At 35.6% G+C, this 19,912-nt stretch overlaps 1 protein-coding gene across 2 annotated transcripts in view; it reads right to left on the minus strand.

Moving 5' to 3' along the window:
* Window positions 1–103: 103 nt before the first annotated feature.
* LOC106878561 (uncharacterized) overlaps window positions 104–19,912 on the minus strand; it is a 400,746-nt gene continuing 380,937 nt past the window's right edge. The window contains exons 27-32 of one of the 2 annotated variants that reach the window (XM_089344659.1): window positions 18,702–18,773; window positions 18,296–18,367; window positions 17,916–17,987; window positions 11,576–11,647; window positions 2,514–2,683; window positions 104–463 (exon numbers count right to left, since the gene is read on the minus strand). In XM_089344659.1, coding sequence (XP_089200785.1) covers window positions 459–463; window positions 2,514–2,683; window positions 11,576–11,647; window positions 17,916–17,987; window positions 18,296–18,367; window positions 18,702–18,773 — 463 coding nt within the window. In that variant the 3' untranslated portion in view covers window positions 104–458. Of the gene's footprint in view, window positions 464–2,508; window positions 2,684–11,575; window positions 11,648–17,915; window positions 17,988–18,295; window positions 18,368–18,701; window positions 18,774–19,912 lie in introns of those variants that run through there. The other variant, XM_089344660.1, reaches the window with a different exon arrangement.

A 19,912-nucleotide genomic window follows, 5' to 3' on the forward strand; every position in this document is an offset into this window, starting at 1 on the left:
AACTGATAATATCTCCCTCTCACTTACTCTCATTCTCCATGCAGTATTTGAACTTAGATTGCAGCATTCTAGTATTTCAAATCAAAAACAGATTGCAGTAACGAACCTGATTAAATCTTTTTATTTAGAAACTTTAAAGATTACATTTCAATAAGTTAATTGTGAAATTAGTAGAGAAAATATTTATAGAATTTACAATTAAATGACATTTTCAAGATTTCTGTGTTGCAGTAAAATAACCAGGTACTGAAACTTGTTTTAATTACATCATTGCGAATTATACAGTCTCTCAGTTCCATAGTATTGTATTTATAAGTAAAAATAAAGTTTCTTAATATAGAAATATGTTTAATGTATTATAAGAAAATTAGTTTTATGACGAAAAAATACAATCATAGGCGATTGTCAAAGACATTTTATGGACTTCTGCTGTTTTAACTTGTTTCACCATTCGATCTTTAACCTGGAAATGGAATGAGAAATATAATAAATATCAATTTTTAAACTCAATAATCCCAGGCCCTTATAATTTATACATAGCCTCAATTGTCATCTATTGTTTTCGCAAACGTGAGAAGATGCCTCTACAGAAGAAACAGGGATGAGCAATACAACTTATATTCAAATCATTAGTCACACGAACTAACGGTGAGGTATTAATTATCAGGAATATATTGTAAAATATTGGCAACAGAACAACTGAACAACTTTATATGAAAAAAAAAGGACTGTTTAGTTCTATTCTGCTTAAGGTGTGCATGGTTGTATGTACATTTTATATGTAAATGGCTGTATATATATTTTATATATACCTTTATTGCTATATGAATATTTTACAAGGGTCTTTAATGGCCGTGTGGATATAATTTACAAAGACCTGTCTATGGCTGTATGTGTATACAACATGGGATTATCCACAGCTGTATGTATATGATCTACATGGATTTACCTATGGCTGTATGAATATTTTACATATGTCCGTCTTTGGTTATGTGTACTGCAACAAATATTTATATATTTGTGCATATCTTTATTCAACCATATATGCCTCGTTTTGTTCCATTACCTTTCGCTTCATTTGAGGTAGCTTCATGATTCCATCCTCTCAGAACTAGGCATCTTTCTGGGCCATGAACTGGTCTAAGTGGTTTTTAAGTCTTTCAAAGAATTGAAGTTCTTCCCATGAAGAGAATTTTGCGGGGTCCTAATAAATGGTAATCCGAAGGTGCAAGGTCCCGTGAGTATGATGGGTGTCATAGGATATCCCAACCTGGCTGGGATATCCTATCACACCTCGGGTCTCCGAGGAAAAATTGAGGTCTAGTTTTATCCCGAAAGAAAGCGACACCCTTCCGATTAGCCAGTCCTTGACGTTTTTCATTGATGGTCTAACTGACAACAAATTGTCTGAATTGTACGTATGATTTTCGGAAGGAGGCGTTTCGAAGATGAGGCAAAACTTAGTTGTGATCTGAACATAACCGCTTCTGACACAGAGAATTGGGAGCCCTTTTGGGCATTCTATTTTCCTTGCTGGAAGGGTTCCCAACCCATGGGCAAAGAGGGGTTAGATGATGGGTATGGTGCTTTCAAAGGGCTGGCATGTGTAACCTTATTACCTCCACAGATCAAACTCCCAACTCATGCGCTCCCGTCGCGACACTGATTCTGCCGAAATTTGACGTCGATGTTACTCAGTTTGGCTTGAACTAAAGAACTTGATTAGATTAATAATCCCAACTTAATCCCGGGCAAAGCCGGGCTATACTGCTAGTATTTTATAAATCCATGATCGAAACTGCATTTACTGCGTTCTCAACACACATGAGTGGCTGTATATTTTTATGAGTGTGGATAGATATCGGACATACGATGACGCTGATCGCGTGCATATTTTGAAATACTCGTGAACTTATACGAATACTATGCTGAAGGGTAACAATAAGTAAAATTATTTTTTACTGTAAGTTCGGAACGCATCCATAGTTAATCAGCTTTATTGATTCATTATTTTTTTCTTTTGCTTGCCTACAATAAAGTGTATTATCGGAGATTTTAAGGTAGCAAAAAAAAGACTTTAGTGTCTATTTCTTACGGTGCGTGGTGACGCATAAAGCCGACCCCTTGCTATATTTATAAACTATTATATATACACACACACACACACACACACACATATAAATTTGACAATGGCCAAAGCCGGCCGAAATTTCGAAGTTACTGTCAGTACTATTCTTGTTAAAGGATGGTAAATTTGTAATCTAGCGAAAGTATTGAGCAATCCCTCAGTTTAATGTAAAATAGTTTCTATTATAATATAAAAACAAACACTGACACACACACACATATGTATATATAAATGCATACACATTCATATATGTATGTATGTGTGTATATGTGTGTAGTGTTTAGTATTTTAAAATGTGCGGCAGAAAATAGCCTGGAGTTAGTGGTAATAATAAAATAACAATTGATGCAAGAAAAGAAAACAACAGCAAAAGGAGTTTACTAACTTTTACATTGCGAATATTCCAATATTTTTATTACTTTGCTTTGGTTGTCGCCTATATCTGTAACGCACTTCCCCTGTACAATCACACGTTTGTTGTATGTTCTTTTTATATAATTGACAACGGTTGGCAAGTGACATCCACACCTCATGTTGTTATTGCGTCTGAGGTCGCTGTAATTACACGGAGAATTCTAAATTTATTTACCAGAATTCATGTTTAATTTGACAAGAAACAAAGATTATAGAATTTGAGCAGATATATAGAATTTATGGCACTCATGTTTGTTACAAATGAATTTTACGAAATCAATAAAGGGAAAATATTTTTGACGGATACTTGAAACATGATAATTTCCTATCCTCTTACACTATGCGTCTTCATTAATAAAGCCACTTTGAAAAAGGGGAAGATTCATGGCCATTTGAAGTGATCCCATAATATGATGGGTTACGAACATTTTGGTGCCGAAAATAGTGTTAGCGATTTGGCGCAGCTGTCTGAGCAAAACTTATTTAGGCGAGAAGTCTAAATATTGTACACTGCTATAGACGCAAACACAGTCTGCAATCCACACCCCAATCTATAACTGCTGAAATCTAACCAACTGCCCACGGAGAGGATTCCACCTCTCAAATGCTATAGTCTATAGAGCATCCTTACCCCATCCGATGTTCTCACAAGTCACGACATGAGTTTGACAGCCAGTGTCTTTAAGGAGATGCTTAGCGGGTTTTCATCTGTCTTTACATTCTGAGTTCAAATTTCGCTGTGGTCGACTTTGCCTTTCATTCTTTCAGGATCGATGGATTAAGTACTGAGGTCGATGCAATCGACTAGCCTCCTTCAACAAAATTTCAGGCCCTGTGCCTATGGCAGGTACTTGTATTTTTCATTCTATTTCAGTGATCTAATATCTTGTATTTTTAAAATACCAAATTTCATTTTTTGACCTCTCTTAGACAAAAAATCCAAGTCTTTTTTCAGTTTGGAGTATATCTTGAGAACATTTATATACAGCAAGTAATTATTTTCACCTGGATTTAGTATGCTCCTAATCAGGTCTGGATTTGAAGCTTATGCTTTTGAGAGGAATTAATGCAATCACGAAAACTAATGGAGAGGGTACGTTTCCTTGAAATATCTCCCTCCCTATTTTCACATTCCTAATGGTAGATTGTTAGAATCGTTAGAGCATCGAACAATTCTGTGTGATCTTTGTTTTCATTCTTTACGTTCAGAGTTCAAATTTCGCCGAGGTCTACTTTACCTTTCATCTTTCGGGGTCGTCGATTAAATGAGTACCAGCTGAGTATTGGTGACGATTTAATCGACTGGCACCTTCTCCCAAATTTTCAGGCCCCATGCTTATTTTAGAAAGAATTATTGCTGTTGTTGCTATTATTATTATTATTATTATTCAGTAGTTTTATTTTTATAACGTGCTTTCACTTCACTACCGAGCGCAGCTCTGTGCGCCTTGGGTATGTGCTGTGGTTTGCTGTGGTGCTCTTATGTTTACTGTATTGAAAGTGTTTTGCGTAGAATGTGTGCAGTACCCAGTAGTGCAATTTTCTGTATGTTATATATATTTGTAAGTCCTGGTATTTTTGTTATGTATTTGTCTGAATATTTTTTTTATTATACCTAAGGCACCTACTATGATAGGAATTGTTTCTGTTTTTAGATTCCACATTCGAGTTATCTCTATTTCCAGGTCTTTGTATTTTGAAAGTTTTTCCATTTCTTTTAGAGAAACGTTGTCATCTGCTGGTATTGATACATCAATTAGAAAGCATTTTTTTTCTTCATGATCTTTGACAACTATATCTGGTCTATTTGCCTTAATTTCTCTATCTGTGTGTATTGGCATATCCCAGAGTATGGTTGCTTTCTCGTTTTCTGTGACCTTTTCTGGCGTGTGTTTATACCATCTTTTTCTGTTGTTATTCCATAATGTTGGCATAGCTTCCAGTGTATATAGGTCCCAGCTCTGTCGTGTCTGTGAATATATTCCTTCTTAGCCAGGACTGGGCGGCCAGAGATAATATGATTTATTGTTTCTTGTCGATCTCCACATATTCTACAGTTACTTGTTATATTTCTTTTCATTATGTGTTTTTGGTAATTTCTGGTGGGGAGGCTTTGGTCTTGTGCAGCAATTAAAAATCCTTCAGTCTCTGCTTTGAGTCCTGAGCTTCTCAGCCATTGCTGGGATTTTTCTCTGTCTGTTTCTTTTGCATTTAGTTTAGCCCAGTATTTTCCATGTAGGGGTTTTTCTTGCCATCGTTTTATCATGGTCCGTTGCTGTTCTAGTTTTAGTTTGGATTTCATTTGTTTTATAGCTTTTGTTGTTTCTTCTTCTTCTTCTTCTTCGTATTTGTTAGGTAGCATGATTTCTTGTTTGTATTTGTCAGCTTCCTTAAATACTGAAAACAGTTTTTTGTTTTGCTCGTGTTTTGTGGCTATTTGTATTAGTTTCCCTTGCTTCTGGAGTAGGTATTTTTGCAGTCCAATGGTGGTTATTTTATAATAGTTTTCTAGCTGTATAAGACCCCTGCCACCTTCTGTGCGTTGTATATATAGCCTTTCTATGTCAGATTTTGGGTGGTGCATCCTATATCCTGTCATTATTTTTCTTGTTTTCCTGTCTATTTTACATAGTTCGGTTAGGGTCCAGTTAAGGATGTTGTAGCTGTAGCTTATAACTGGGACAGCTAAAGTGTTGATACCCATTATCTTGTTTTCAGCATTGAGCTCTGTTTTTAGTATTGATCTAACTCGTCTATAGTACTCTTTCTTTATTTTTTCTTTCATTTGTGTATGTTGTATCCTATCTAGTTCATTGACTCCTAAATACTTATATGGTTGGCTTTCGTCTAGTTCTCTTATTTCATTGGCTTTATCTAGTGTTATATTGCTACTTTTAACTAATTTTCCTCTTTTCAGGGTTGCTTTGGCACATTTTTCTAATCCGAATTTCATTTCTATTTCCTTGGTAAAGCCGTGTACTGTCTGTAGTAGTGTTTCTAGCTCTTTGTCGTTTTTTGCATATAATTTTAGGTCATCCATATATAGAAGGTGGCTGACTGTTTTTCCATAGCATTTGTAACCGCATCCAGTTCTATTTAGCAATTCTGTTAAAGGTGTGAGTGCCAGGCAGAACAGGAGTGGAGAGAGCGTGTCTCCCTGGAATATTCCTCTTCTAATGGGGATGGCTTTCGTTTTCACAAGTCCCTCTTTTGTTTGGAGCTGTAGCACTGTCTGCCATTTGTTCATTGAGTGCTCTATGTATTTTATGATAATTGGTGCCACCTTGTTTATGGCTAGTGTTTCCAGAATCCACGTGTGGGGAACACTGTCGAAAGCCTTTTGGTAGTCCACCCAGGCCATACTGAGGCCTTTCTTCTTTCTGCGGCTGTCTTCAGTTATGGCTTTATTGATCAATAATTGATCTTTACAGCCGTATGAGCCCTTGCAGCATCCCTTCTGCTCTTCTGGAAACAGGTTGTTATTTTCCAGGTGTTTACTCAATCTCTGCGATATTATTGCAGTAAAGGCTTTGTAGATCGTAGGGAGACAGGTTATAGGTCTATAGTTTTGTGGTTTGTCCGTTTCCGTGGATTTGGGGATTAAGATGGTTTTCCCTTTTGTGAGCCATTCAGGCATTGTCTCTGGATCTGCTATTATGTTGTTAAAGTTTTCTGCCAGCTTTTTATGCATTGCTGGCAGGTGTTTTAACCAGAAATTGGGGATCTTGTCGTGTCCAGGTGCCTTCCAGTTGCTTAGTCTTTGCAGTGTCTGGGTGACCTCTTCAGTTGTTATAGGGGCCCAGAGTTGCTCAGGTGCTAAGTTCGTTGTTTTAATGGTCCTTTTTTGGGGTTGTTGCTTCACCGACCATATTTGTTTCCAGAATTTCTCTAGTTCTTCTGCTGTTGGTGCTGAAGTAATGTCTATTTTATTTTTACCCAGTTCTTGGTAGAGTTTTTTGGGGTTGGATTTGAACTGTTTGTTTTGTTCAAAGAAACGTTGGCGTTTCTCATACCGGCGGATCCTCTGTGCTTTGGCAAGGATGTCTTGCTTTAGTTTTTCTTTTGCCTCAGGTAAGTCTTTTTCTGTAATGCTGTATTTGTACAGTATTTTTGTTTTCTTCTTGTTACTTAGTAGTGTTGATTGTTTACTAATTTCGTTGAGAATCGATAAATCTTTTCTCTTTTTTTTAATTTTGTTCTGGATGTTATTTATCCACAAGGTCTGTTTGGGTGGTAGAACTCCTGTTCGGATGGGTTTGAGTGAGTATCCTGCTTCTTTTGTGGCTGCAGTGGCTGCCGCATATATTATGTCATTTAGCTCAGTGATATTGCCTGTTGTTTCTGTGGTTGTTAGTTCCGTGAAGGGCCAGGTTTATGCTATTTATTATTGGTGTTGTTTTATTGTCTATTTTGATTTTTGGGAGATATAATCTGTGGTCCATTCTAAGATCTGTGGTTTTCAGTTCTTCGGTTATTTTCATTTTCATAGTATCGTAATTATTAGGTTTCCCTTCGTTATTTCCAGGCTTCATATTTGTTTTGTCTTCCTTTTCATTCATATGTTTGTCTGTGGTGTTCTGGATTGGTGCTTTTTGTACACTATTATACATCTCTACGGTCTGGGTTTGTTGTTTTTTGTTTACTTCGTTTTTGCCGGGAATGTTACGTTTGTCCTCGTGTTTTGCTATCTCAGTGTTTATATTATTATTTGGCATTGCTGTGTGACTACTATCTAGATTTTCCTGATGTATTTTTTCGTTCAATTGTTCTATTTCTATTTCTGATATTTTTTTTGCTTTTAGAATATATCTTCTTATGTTAGCTAGTTTGTTAGGGTTCATTGTTTTATCGAGGTCTATATTTACATTATTTTTCTTCCATGTTTTATATGTGTGTGTTGTTGCGTTTTCGTTTTTTGGGTAGAGTACTGCTGTGAAATAGGCGTGTAGGATCGAAATGTGTTCCTCACGTGTCCATTTATGCCGTTTTGGTTTTGTTTGCGGGACATGAGGAACAACGTCCGGCCCTTTATTTTGACGGTCGTCGTTTTCGTAGGGTACCGGTTCGTTTATTTCTGTTGTCAGATTGTTTTGCGCGTTCATATCTTCGTACTTTTTTCTTAACAAGCTTACAGTACGTACTTCTCGGTTGTTATTCTTGGGTGAAATAATACCGGTGTTATTTAATATGTTTGTAATTTTTTTGTACATGGTGTTTTGGGGTTCGAAGATGGTCTGATTTTGATGTAACACGTGTGTTTACGATCGCTGTGCGGGTAGTGGAGGTATCAAGTTAAAATACATCATTATATTTGTAAAAATAGAGATAAATTTCAATGAGTATTACTTACTCGGATATAGTCCAACCCTTTGTCAGCTATTTTTTGTATATGGTGTTTGGGTTTGGGGATGGTCTGTATTTTGATGTAACACGTGTGTTTACGATCGCTGTTTGGGTAGTGGAGGTATCAAGTTAAAATACATCATTATATTTGGAAAAATAGGAATAAATTTCAATGAGTATTACTTACTCGGGTATAGTCCAACCCTTTGTCAGCTATATTTGGGCTCCATGCGATGTCTTTATTTCCGATGTTTTTGGATAAGTTTCGGAGCAGTGATTTATCATACTCACATGTTAAACTTCCCCGGTGTTATTATTATTATTATTATTATTATTATTATTATTATTATTATTATTATTATTATTATTATTATTATTATTATACATTTGGTGTTTCAGGTAAATTTCTACTGCATCACCTGCTACACCTCCGTGTTGTTGGGGGTGTGTGCAGCATTGTGTGTTCTTTTCTATTGTTGGGAGTGCGCAAACTCTTCCCGGTATTGTATTGCGTCAATTTCTTTTTTCATGAGGTGTGGTGCAGTCTTTTGTTGTATTAGTGTTTGCATTGTATTGTGTGTTTACGGCCTGCTGGTGATAGTTTATTTCATTGGATATTTGCTGTATAGAGTATGCCTTGTGTTTGTGGATTGTTTTGTTTAGGTTGTTTTATTGAATTGATAGTGTCTTGCGATGGATGTGGGCTGTTCCTAGCAAGGCTATTTTTTTGAATAGTGTTTAGTGATGAGCTTCTACATTTTTGTTCATATGTTTTGTTTTTTATCATGCTCAATGCTCCAATTACTACTGGTATTGTTTTCACCTTCATGCCCCACATCTTCAATGTTGAGGTCCATGTATTTTGACGATTTCTCCTCTTTTTTGGACAATATTTTGGTCAGAAGGAACTGCAATGTCTATCAGTAAGCAGGTGCTTTTTTTTCCAGTCATTGATTATTATGTCTGGGTGATAAGCTTTTATTTCTTTGTTGGTTTGAACGGGCATATCCCAGATGACTGTCGCCAGGTCGTTGTCTTCTACCTTGTTTGGCACATGTTTACACCATTTATTGTCAGTTTTATGTTGTAGTGTTGGCACATTGTCCAATGGGTATAACTACTTACTCGGTCGTGTTTGCATATATATTTAGATTTGGCAAGGACTGGACAGTCAGAGATGATGTGGTCAATTGTCTCGTTGTGCTGGCTGCATTTGGTGTTAGGGCCTGTTTTCATTCCGCATTTGGTGTTAGAACCTGGTTTCATTATTTTACTTTTATAGTTGTTCGTAATCAGACATTGGTCTTGTGCAAAGAGAATCAGTCCTTCCGTTTCAGTTTTTAGTCTTGTCAGGAGGAGCCTGTCGATATTACTTTTAGGTTGGTGTATATTGTGGATTGCGAGCAGCTTCCTAGTTCTAAGTTCGGTGGTTCGATCTTTGTCTATTTTAGAAACGAAGCAGAATATCCTATTGCTGGCATAACCAGTATTTATTGCTTTGATGATATTTTTTCCATTTATTTCTGTTTTGTGCACTGTCCTAACTTTTCCCTTGTGCAATTTGGAAAATTCTTCTTCTTCTTCTTCTTCTTCTTCTTCTTCTTCTTATTATTATTATTATTATTATTATTATTATTATTATTATTATTATTATTATTATTATTATTATTATTATTATTATTATTACCTCCGACTTAGTGAAGTCGGAGGTGTTGCTTTAGTTGGTTTTTTTTGTTTGTCCATGGACAGGATATCAAGAACCGCTGGATGGATTCGGATGAAGCTTTCAGGGAAGTTTGGCCTCATGACTGGCACAAACTAATTAGCTTTTGGGATCGATCCGGTATCGGACAAGGATTCTGGATTATTTGTTACATATTAATACTTTACACATTAATACTTTACATATTAATACTTTACATATTAATACTTTACAGTATAATTATATATATACATAATTCTATACATCGATCTAAAAAGCAGGAACACTAAAGGAAAGTCGGAATTTAAGAGAAAAGAAAACCAAAAGGTTTCAAGTTATTCATGAAAAAATTCCTGAGTAGAGCTTACTATTATTATTAATGTTTTTCCGTTTTGAGAGTGGTCGAGTTCGAGGCTAAGGTGACACTTGTTTACTAGTCATGCTTCAAGAACCCTTCGAAGAATTCTTGCTGTTCCAAACAATGCTGATTTTTGTAAGTGTTCTACCTTCACACTCGCTCCAATCTTTTTCAGCCATGTTGGTAGTTGAGTGCTGATACTTCCAAGTGCCCCAATTTCAATTGGTATTACGTCTACTCTCTTCATTGACCACAACCTTCGTATTTCCCACTTCAAATCGTCATAGTTGTTTATTTTTTCTTCTTTCACATTGAGCCTGTTGTCAACGAGGCATGCTATGTCGATTATCATACATGTTCTTTCTCACTGGATCATTGCGTCACACAGGATTTTTCAATTCTCATTTTCGGTGACTCCTTCTGGAATTTTTTCATGCCACATCTTTGTAGGCTGTAATTTCCACAGAACTCCCAATGGATCATTCCTACAACATTCTCATGGCGTCTTGTGCCAATATCGGTCATTTGATAATGACATGCCATACCGTTTCACCACACATCCTGTGTTGTCTATTCTGTACTTCAAATAATTGATCCTTAACGCTTGTTCCTGAGCTGCGCATATGCGTGCTTCTGTCTTTATCTTCAGGTCACTTCTCCCCATCCATAACCACCGGTCCTCTGTATCTGTCTTGGAGTTCACATCTCTTGCAAACTGACAGTACATTTTATTTTCCTTTCATGTTTTTTCTTTTTTTGTTCATTTCTTGTTTAAATTTTTCTTTTGTTACACAAGTTTCAGTTTTGATGACGCCGGCCTTCTTCGCATTTTCCAACAGTGGCTCCACGGCGTTTTTTATATACCACCCTAGGCTGTTTTCCTCTGCTTCAATACAACTCTGGCAACTGATCAGACCTCTCTCATCCTTTCTTCTGGTCGAGTACAGCCTATTAGTAGCACTCATAAGGTGGAAGGCTCCATGTACTGTCAACATTTTTCTGGTCTTGATATCCCTTTTCTTCACTTGGCCCTTTTGCTATTTCAAAATTCCCGCTCCATACCGAAGTGATGCTGTCATCCACGTATGTTGCTGTTATTATCCTTATAATTTAGATTTTACTTTATTTCGGGAAATCTTAGTTACTAGCCAGGTTTCTACCTGTGACCCAAAGCTCGTAATCGTTATAACGATAAGAACTTTCTCAAAAAAATGGACTCTTGACGTTAGTGCAATCTTTTGGACATCGTGTGTATTTGATTTTCCAGGTATTTTATAACTGAAGACTGAAGATCCTTCTTTAACCATGCCTAGTGCTTCTACTCTACAGGAAGAGTAGCTGTTCTCAATTCCCACTTTCTGCTAACTTCTATCTCTAGGTTCCTGTATTTAGAAAACCTTTTGAATTCTTTGACTGAGACTGGTTCTGTTATTTACTAGACAGCAGGAAGAAAGAGAACAGAAAACAATCAGAAAAGTGAAAGAATCGTGAAAATAAATAAGATACAGAAGCAGAAATGAATAAGCATGAGAAGAGAGAAGGAAATAAAGACAGAGAGAAAGAGAGACAAAAAAACATTTATTAGTTAGTAATATGTATTTTCAATGAAATATTACCAACACCAACTTACATTTTCCATAATTTTGGAAGATTATGGAAGCTTCCTACTTGAATAGTTGTAATATTATTGTATCTCAGATATCTGCAACATGAAAGCGATTTAAAAGAATAGTATAGAACAGATTTGGAAAAAAAATATTAGATATTATGACTAACCAAGTTAGTTTAAAATAAGATAAAGAATTAAGTGATAAGAAATTGTGCTGAATGCTGATATTAATCCAGTGCATGCATTCGTATCTGTACCCCTGAAAATTCTATCCCAAAATTTTATATCGCAAATTTTTTACAACAGACATTTTTTAATTATTTTCAGACTTATGAATTTTGTATTTTACCATACTGAACAATTTACCTGTAATTTGTATATTGTAGAATATTTATCAAATACTATTTTATAGGGAGAATAGCTATTTGGGAAGCAAGCAAGACAAGGTTTGACCGATATATTAAATTATTCATTGTTTTTCAATAGTCCAGTCTCACATGTATTGTGGTATTATGTAACAACATATGAGTAGTAGTGACTGTCATACTTTAGGTGATGTATGATGCATTGAGTAGGGACATTTCCCCAGAAAATCTGCGAGACCACATTATTAGGTGTTTTGAAATTCTGGTTTAAAAATTAATTTTCTGTGTGAGCACGTATGGATGTGGGCACTACATGTGCAAATAAGGAAGGCTGATTTATTACATATGGAAAGCAATCAGGAGAAGATGAATATCAAAATAAAGACAGAAAGGGAAAGGGAATGCAATTGTAATGAGGCGAGAGTGCACGGCCAGTTTTTAAGAGAGTTATCAAGCGGTAGAGACTTAGGTAAGTGAAAGGTGTGCTTACAAAGGCGCGATTTGGAACCTGAAGTAGTGGTTTTGATATGCACGGGTAAGTTTTAAACATTTAGAAGGAATAACATCAGGTACACAACTGAAAATTTAGTAGAATTTGACAAATGCAAAACGTATGGTCAAACTGGGGAGAGTGAGTGGTATATTTTAAAGCGAACGCGGCATATTATTACAGAGAGGACACAAGAGGAGTCACTATAGAATGTTTCATTCAGATTAATGTAAAAAGTAAATGATCTGAGAATGTATCAATATGTGTGGTATAAAACGACAGAGAAAAGTACTGTGGAACTTTGTGATTGAATGTTAACATAGAATCAGAAACACGATGCTTTGGTAGTAGGCAAGGTAGAAAAATTGTGCCTGATGATGTTCTCTGGGAACAACAGAATCGCCAAAAAAGGAAAAGGAAAAGTGATGAAACTCGAAACTATGAAGAGAGAAATCAAAACGTTATGGTCAATGAAAATGTGTCTATTGTAACAATAATTGTTGGTGATTTAGATACAGTGAGCCAAGAAATTAAAAGTGGTTAGGAAAGATCGGCATAAACATGAAAAAAAAATCACATTCAGAAAACGGCCTCACATGGCAGCGCAAGGATTCTATGAAACGTGTACAAGATTTGAAAAGAAGATACATTAAGTTCGCCAAAAGGATACCAAGAAGGGAATATATATTACATATGATGATGAGGAGGAGGAGGAGGAGAATGATAATCAATAATATTAACACGCTAATATCTACGTACGTACGCACCTGTGGTGTGTGTCACACTTAGTTGAAAGGAAGAGGTAAAAAGAGAGAAATAGAACTTGTTAAGCAGAGGAAGCATAGTTGAAGTGAGAGGCAAAGCAGCAAAGAGGGGGGAGTAAGAGAGAGAGAGAGAGAGAGAGATTGATAGCGCTGAGATGTAAGAGAAATATAACGTGTTAAACGCAGGAAGACGGTTAGAGGCAAGGAAACAGAGCAGGGAGAGGGGAGGGAAAGAGAAGAGAGATTTAGAGAGACAGATTGAGTGAAGGAAGGGAGTGGATAGAGAATAATAGTGAAAGAGAATGAAACTTTTTGTATTGGACGATATATGGTAACGCTGTTGAAAATATGGAAATTGCAAAAAGAAATGTTGCCTATCTATCTATCTATCTATCTATCTATCTATCTATCTATCTATCTATCTATCTATCTATCTGTCTGTCTGTCTGTCTGTCTCTCAGCAAATAGTTGTGGATGTTACTGTTTTCTACAATTGAAGGGAGAAGTAGGAAAAAAAAGAGAAATAAAAAGTGTTAAGCAGAGGACGTATAGTCGAAGCGAGTGGTAGGGCGAGAGAGAAGAGAGACAGAGAGGGAATGAGAGAGAAAGATAGAGAGTGGGGGAGAGAGTGGATGGTGACTGAAGTAAGATGGCGTTCATTCTGTGTTTTAAATGTTTATCAGTATTTTCAGAGTAGACAGGTACATAATAACAACAGCAAATATTGGATGTTACTTTTTACTTTCCTACAATATAATTAAATACCATTCTCTATAAACTGGATCCTCAACCAATATTGGATATTAACTTTTACTTTTCTACACTATAATTGAATGTTACTTTTTAAAGATGCTTTCATTTTTTGTATTTCGTAGAATTTCTCAGTCCTGTTTATAAATAATTATTCGATAGTTATTAAATGAAGTCACTATTTACAGATGCTTACATCTTTTATATTTTCCGTGAAGTTTTCACAGGTCTAGCTAGTAATGATGATGATGATGATGATGATCCTTTCTACTGAAGGCACAAGGGCTGAAATTTTTAGGGAAGGGACTAGTTGATTACATCTTTTGGTACAAGGCCAGTATGTTCGTAGGGAGAGGATAAGTTGATTACATCGACCTAAGTGCCCAATTGGTACTTATTTTATTAACCCCAAAAGGGCGAAAGGCAAAGTCGACATAATACATCCCAACGCTTCTAAAAAAGAACAAACTTTGTTTACTTTCATCGTAAAGTTGAATTTAACGTTAGCGTCTTATGAAGCTAAATTTATAAGTTCTAAAATTGCAGCAGAATTCGTTGCTGGGCAGTTTAGTTTAATGGTAAAACACTTGACGCGTAATCACAGAGATGTGAGTTCGAGTTTCATGGCTGGCCAGTAGCGTATTTTTCTGCATTATATGGATAATTTATCCTGATCACGCTATTTATAGCATTATCACGCGTTTGAGAAATAAATTTATTGCTGTTCGTGCAATACATCCCAACGCTTCTAAAAAAGAACAAACTTTGTTTGTTTACTTTCATCGTAATTCTCTATGTGTATTTATTGTCAGATACTTTGAACATTTGTCATCTACTATAATCTGTAAATAAGCGTCAGACGGATCCAATTTGGAGAAAAGTTTCCACCATTTAATTTTGCGAAAATGTCCTCTGGAGTCGGGAGTGGATGGTGGCATGTCTTCAAGCAGTCGTGCAATCCTCTAAAGAAATCGGCACGCAGCCTAATTTTCTTTTTATTTCTAATGCACACCTTTTTGATGATTCCACTCTTTTCCAGTCTGTCCAACTCTTCATGTACGATTTCAATTGCTGCGAACGGTACTTTTCTGTTAGATTTAAATACAGGTACAGCGTTTTCACTTACTTGAAAGTCGGCTTCGGTCTTTTTGCATAGACCTAAGTCCTCCGATAGTACTTGAGGAAACATCTTCAATTTTCTCTTCAGTTCCTCAGACGATTTATTTTTAACGGGACAACCATTTATGTTTTCGCAGTAGAGGCTTATGGGAGGTGCCATAAGTCAAATAACTACAACCAATCTATATCAAACAGATTGATTATATTCTCCACAACAGATATTTTTGCTTCACGTGTTTCTCCTCGAAATGTGACGTCTATACACATTTCGCCCATGAAATGTAATTTATCGCCCATCACGCCTCGTGCAATTTATGCTATTTTACGTAACCTCGGTCTCCCAATTTTTCTCCAAGAATCCGCATTTATGATTGAAATATCACTACTCGTATCCAATTGTAGTTTAATATTTACACCATTTTAGATATTCTTGCGTGTACGAATTTTTTTGTTTTTGTGTCGCATTCACTTTCTGCTGAAAGCATCTTAGAACGTTTTGCGTTCGATCCTCGTAATCTTGTCCTGCTGTGTGAGCTCTTGCGACCAAGCCCCTGACAAGTATAGAATTTTTGGTTTTTAAACGGACGCTCTTTTCTGAAGTGTGGGCCTCCACATCCGTAGCATGGATCGGGGCTTGGCACTCTTTTTGGTTGTACTTTCCCGGTTGATACATCTGTATTTTTGCAGAATCTTTCTCTTAAATTTTTTCACATCGTGCTTCAAGTTTACCATTGTTTGACATTATTCTGCAATGGTCTGTAGGGTTAAGTCTTGGTTCGCTTGCTCCATTTTTAAGAGAATCCTTGCCTGAATTTCTGTGTCTTCAGTTGCCGTAAAATCATGTACGAAGATAAGAGATTTAAACATATCCTGAGTGAGTTCCTAAGTTTAAAGTTTTCATACATACGGTTGACTACTCCGGCGTATGTAATAAAATCATCATCGTCATTTTTTGTTAAGTTCCAACACTCCATTCGAGTGTTAAATAACGAACTTTTGTCAGAGAAGACCTTTGACAGTAATTCAATAGTTTCTTGGAAACAAATCTCACTTGACTTTTTGGGCAATGTAAAGTTACAGTAGCGTTCATGTTCGGCGGGAGCTACCTTCCGTAGTAATAGTCTCACTTTCTCCTAATTCAACCATGACTTACAATCTTTGTTAAAAATTTCCCCGTGCCTTCTATAGTACACAGGATACGTAATTGAGTTCGCCACGCCGTCTGTCGTAAACAAACGTACCGAATTTTCGGACTTCCTTCACTGTAACTAAGTTAACTGTGTTGTCGTTGTTACAATATTTGCTTCTGCAATTCTATATCTGTTCCTGTTGCTTCTCTTGAAGCTGTATTACTGCAGCTAATAGGTTCTCCATAATTTAACAAATTATATGACGCACAAATTGTCAAATAACTTATGTGAGCTTCGAAAAATCTTCGTCGTTAGATGTTATATATTTACGCCTCTAATATCGTAGTACGGTTGATATTGTTGACGTTCGATAAAGAATACACTAACAGTTTTATAAAAATTACAAAATAGAAACAACGGCAGTAACAAACAGATAACGAACAAACAATCTTTTACGAACCAACAATCAATATTTCCAACACATTAACTCGAACTGTAAACTGTACCTAGACTTAAGAGGCCAAACTACGAACTGCCGACTACTTCAGACCGCAACTATTTATATGTAGTCGTCCCGTCTATTCCCATCGGGGGTGTCCTACTCTCGCCACAACAAATTTTAAGGAAGGTTCTCGGGATTTGAGGAGATTTGTTATCACCAAAAATTTCAAGATAATATTGATGCATATTAAATTAGCATATTAAATTAGCATATAATAGCTATAGAATAATGATAATATTGAAATCTGAGCTAAAACTAAAACAACAGAATGTCATAAGAAAATGATGCCAAATGAAAGACCTTACATGTCAATTATTTGATAAAAATGAATAGAGAAGAAACTGGAAGATAAATCCCAACACTAGTTTAGAAGGGTGGAGCTCAGTGCAGAGCCCGAAGGGTCTTTAACTGTGACACAAAATCAACCTTCTCCACTAGAAACTACCAAAAAAATACACATTGAAGGAAACTACAATAAATAACTCAGAATTTATGATGACGGGACAGGAACAATAAATATACTGTCTCTTGGCTGGACAAACTTGGCCTAGAAAACTATATATATGAATATGACAGTTGGAACTTACATACACTGTAAATTGTACAAGCAGTGTGGAATGCCAGCAAATAAAATATGGTATAGACATACCCGAGAAACGGTCGCGGAAAATAACAAAGCAATCATACTCTGGGATATTCCAATATACACATGTATAGGGAAAGATTAAGGCTAATCAGCCAGACATTATTATGTTGTCAAGGTCCACCAAGTAAAAAATTCCTGCTAATCAACTTCCATCAGATAATGTATTCCCAGAACAAATGAAGAAACTGTCGAAATATAAAAAAGCAAGAAATACAGAGAACCCGAATGAGGCACCTGAAGAAAGAAACAATCTCTATAATGATAGATGCTTTAAGAACAGGGCAATAACATGTAGACAACTACATAACCGAAACTTCAGGTCGTACTAATGCAGAAAATAGCATACAGAAAATAAGGATAAGAAGGAAAATTGGAGCAAAAATATGAGATTGGAGAAAAGCCTAGCGAGAAGCAGGAACAATATAAAAATTAGATGGAGATGAAGGAGAATGAATGCAGAGAGGAGAGAAAGAGAGAGAGAGAGTAAGATAGAAAGAAAGAGGGGTGAGAATGAGGGAGAGATGGGAGAGAAAACACTTAAAACTTTAAAATAAATTGTCAATGAAATAGCATTATCAAGCCTAAATCAACTTACACTGCTTTCAATGTGGGAAGATTCTGGAAGGTTCCTTCTCCAATAGTCGTGATATTATTATGATTAAGATATCTGTAATATGAAATTAATTTAATAAGATAATGTACAGAGACGATTTGGGAAAAAATATTAAAATATCGAATTATAAGATATTTATTAAAAAAATAAGAAATGGTGATGAATATTGATATTAATAGGAGATTGAAGGCACTAACGAGAAACAGGAAAAGTATATTAGATGGAAGAGAATGAATACAGAAAGGAGGGAAAGAGAGCAAGAGAGAAAAAAGAGGGAGAAAAGGAGAGAGAGAAGAGAAAACAGTTAATATTTAGAAATACATTGCCAATGAAATAGTATTACCAAGATTAAACCAACTTACATTGCCTTTAATGTGGGAAGGTTTTTGAATGTTCCTGCTTCAACAGTCGTGATATTATTATTATTAAGATATCTGTAATAGGAAATTGATTTAATAAATTTGTCGAGGAAGTGGAAGGAAGAAAATAAAAATAAGAAGTAGGACAAAAAAGCATAAAAAGAGAGGAAGATGGAAAAGAAAAAGAAGCAAAAACTTAAGACAAGGAGGAAAATAATGTAAAAGATAAAAAAAAAAGGAGGAGAAGAAAGTACAGAAAAAGAATAAAAGTGAAAAATCATGTAAATAAAAAAGAAGTAGAAAAGAATAAAAAGTATGAGAAGATAGAGGGAAATGAATGAAGAGAGGGGGATAGGGAGAGAGAAGAAAACAGTTTTTAGTTAGACTACACAACGACTATACAACTTACATGACCCATAATTTGGGAAGGTTTTGGAAACTTCCCACTTCAATGGTCGTGATATTATTATGACTCAGATATCTGCAACATGAAAGTGATTTAAAAAATTGTATAGAACAGATTTGGGATAAAATCTTCTGATCAAACTATTCAGCTTAACATAAAATACAAAATTAAGTGATAATTAATACAAAATTAAGTGTGCTGAAAACTAATATTAATCCAGTGCGTGCATATAAGTATGTACCTCTGAAAGTTTTATCTGTAAATTATACATGTAAAATCTTCCCAAAGTTTTTACAACTGACGTATTATTTTCAGACTTATATATTTTATATTTTGCCATAATGAACAATTTACCTGTAATTTGTATATTGTTGAATATTTTATCAAATAATATTTTATATAGCGACAACAGCTATTTGGGAGGCAAGTAAGACAAGGCATGTCCGGTGTACTAAATTATTCATCATTTTTCTGTAGCCCAGTCTCACATGTATTGATTTGTATTGTAGTGATATGCAACAGCATATGAGTGATAGTGATTGTCGTACTTTAGTGATATATAATGTATTGAGTAGTGACATTTTCCCAGAAAATTTGTGAGGTCACATTTTTTCGGTGGTTTGAGACTGTTTGATATAATATTTTCTGCATGTGCATAAATGGGGAGGGGCACTATATGTGCAACAATGGAAGGCATATTTATTACATACAGAAATCAATCAAGAGAAGATGAATATAAAAAATAATGAAGATAGAAAGGGAAAGGGAATCCAATTGAATTGAAACTAGGATGCAAGCCCAGTTATCAAGCAGCAGAAATCCAGGTAAATGACATGTGATTTAGGATTGTCATTGAAGAATTAAAACGGCGTATCACAGCAATAGCAGGTAAGCTTTCCATATATCAGGAAAATAGATTAGTACCAACTGATCACATTCTTTGAAACGGATCAGTGGAGATTTTATAGCCAAATAAATAGCGTAGAAAATGAGAAGTTTAATACAGAGGAAGTTTGAAAGTTCTGGAGTAATATTTGTGATAAGCCAGCTAATCACAATGGAGATGCAGCATCGTTAAAGAAAGTGAGGGAAGAAGTAGTTAGTGAGAAGCTGACAGACCCAAAAACTAAGTAGTGCATTTAAAAAGTTGGAAATAAGGAAGAAAAACAGAAAACAGAAAAATATCTAAGTAAAAAGAAAGAAGGGAAAGTAGA

This window comes from Octopus bimaculoides, chromosome 28 (assembly GCF_046866305.1).
Source record: "Octopus bimaculoides isolate indiv1 chromosome 28, ASM4686630v1, whole genome shotgun sequence".
In the NCBI taxonomy this organism is placed as follows: domain Eukaryota; kingdom Metazoa; phylum Mollusca; class Cephalopoda; order Octopoda; family Octopodidae; genus Octopus; species Octopus bimaculoides.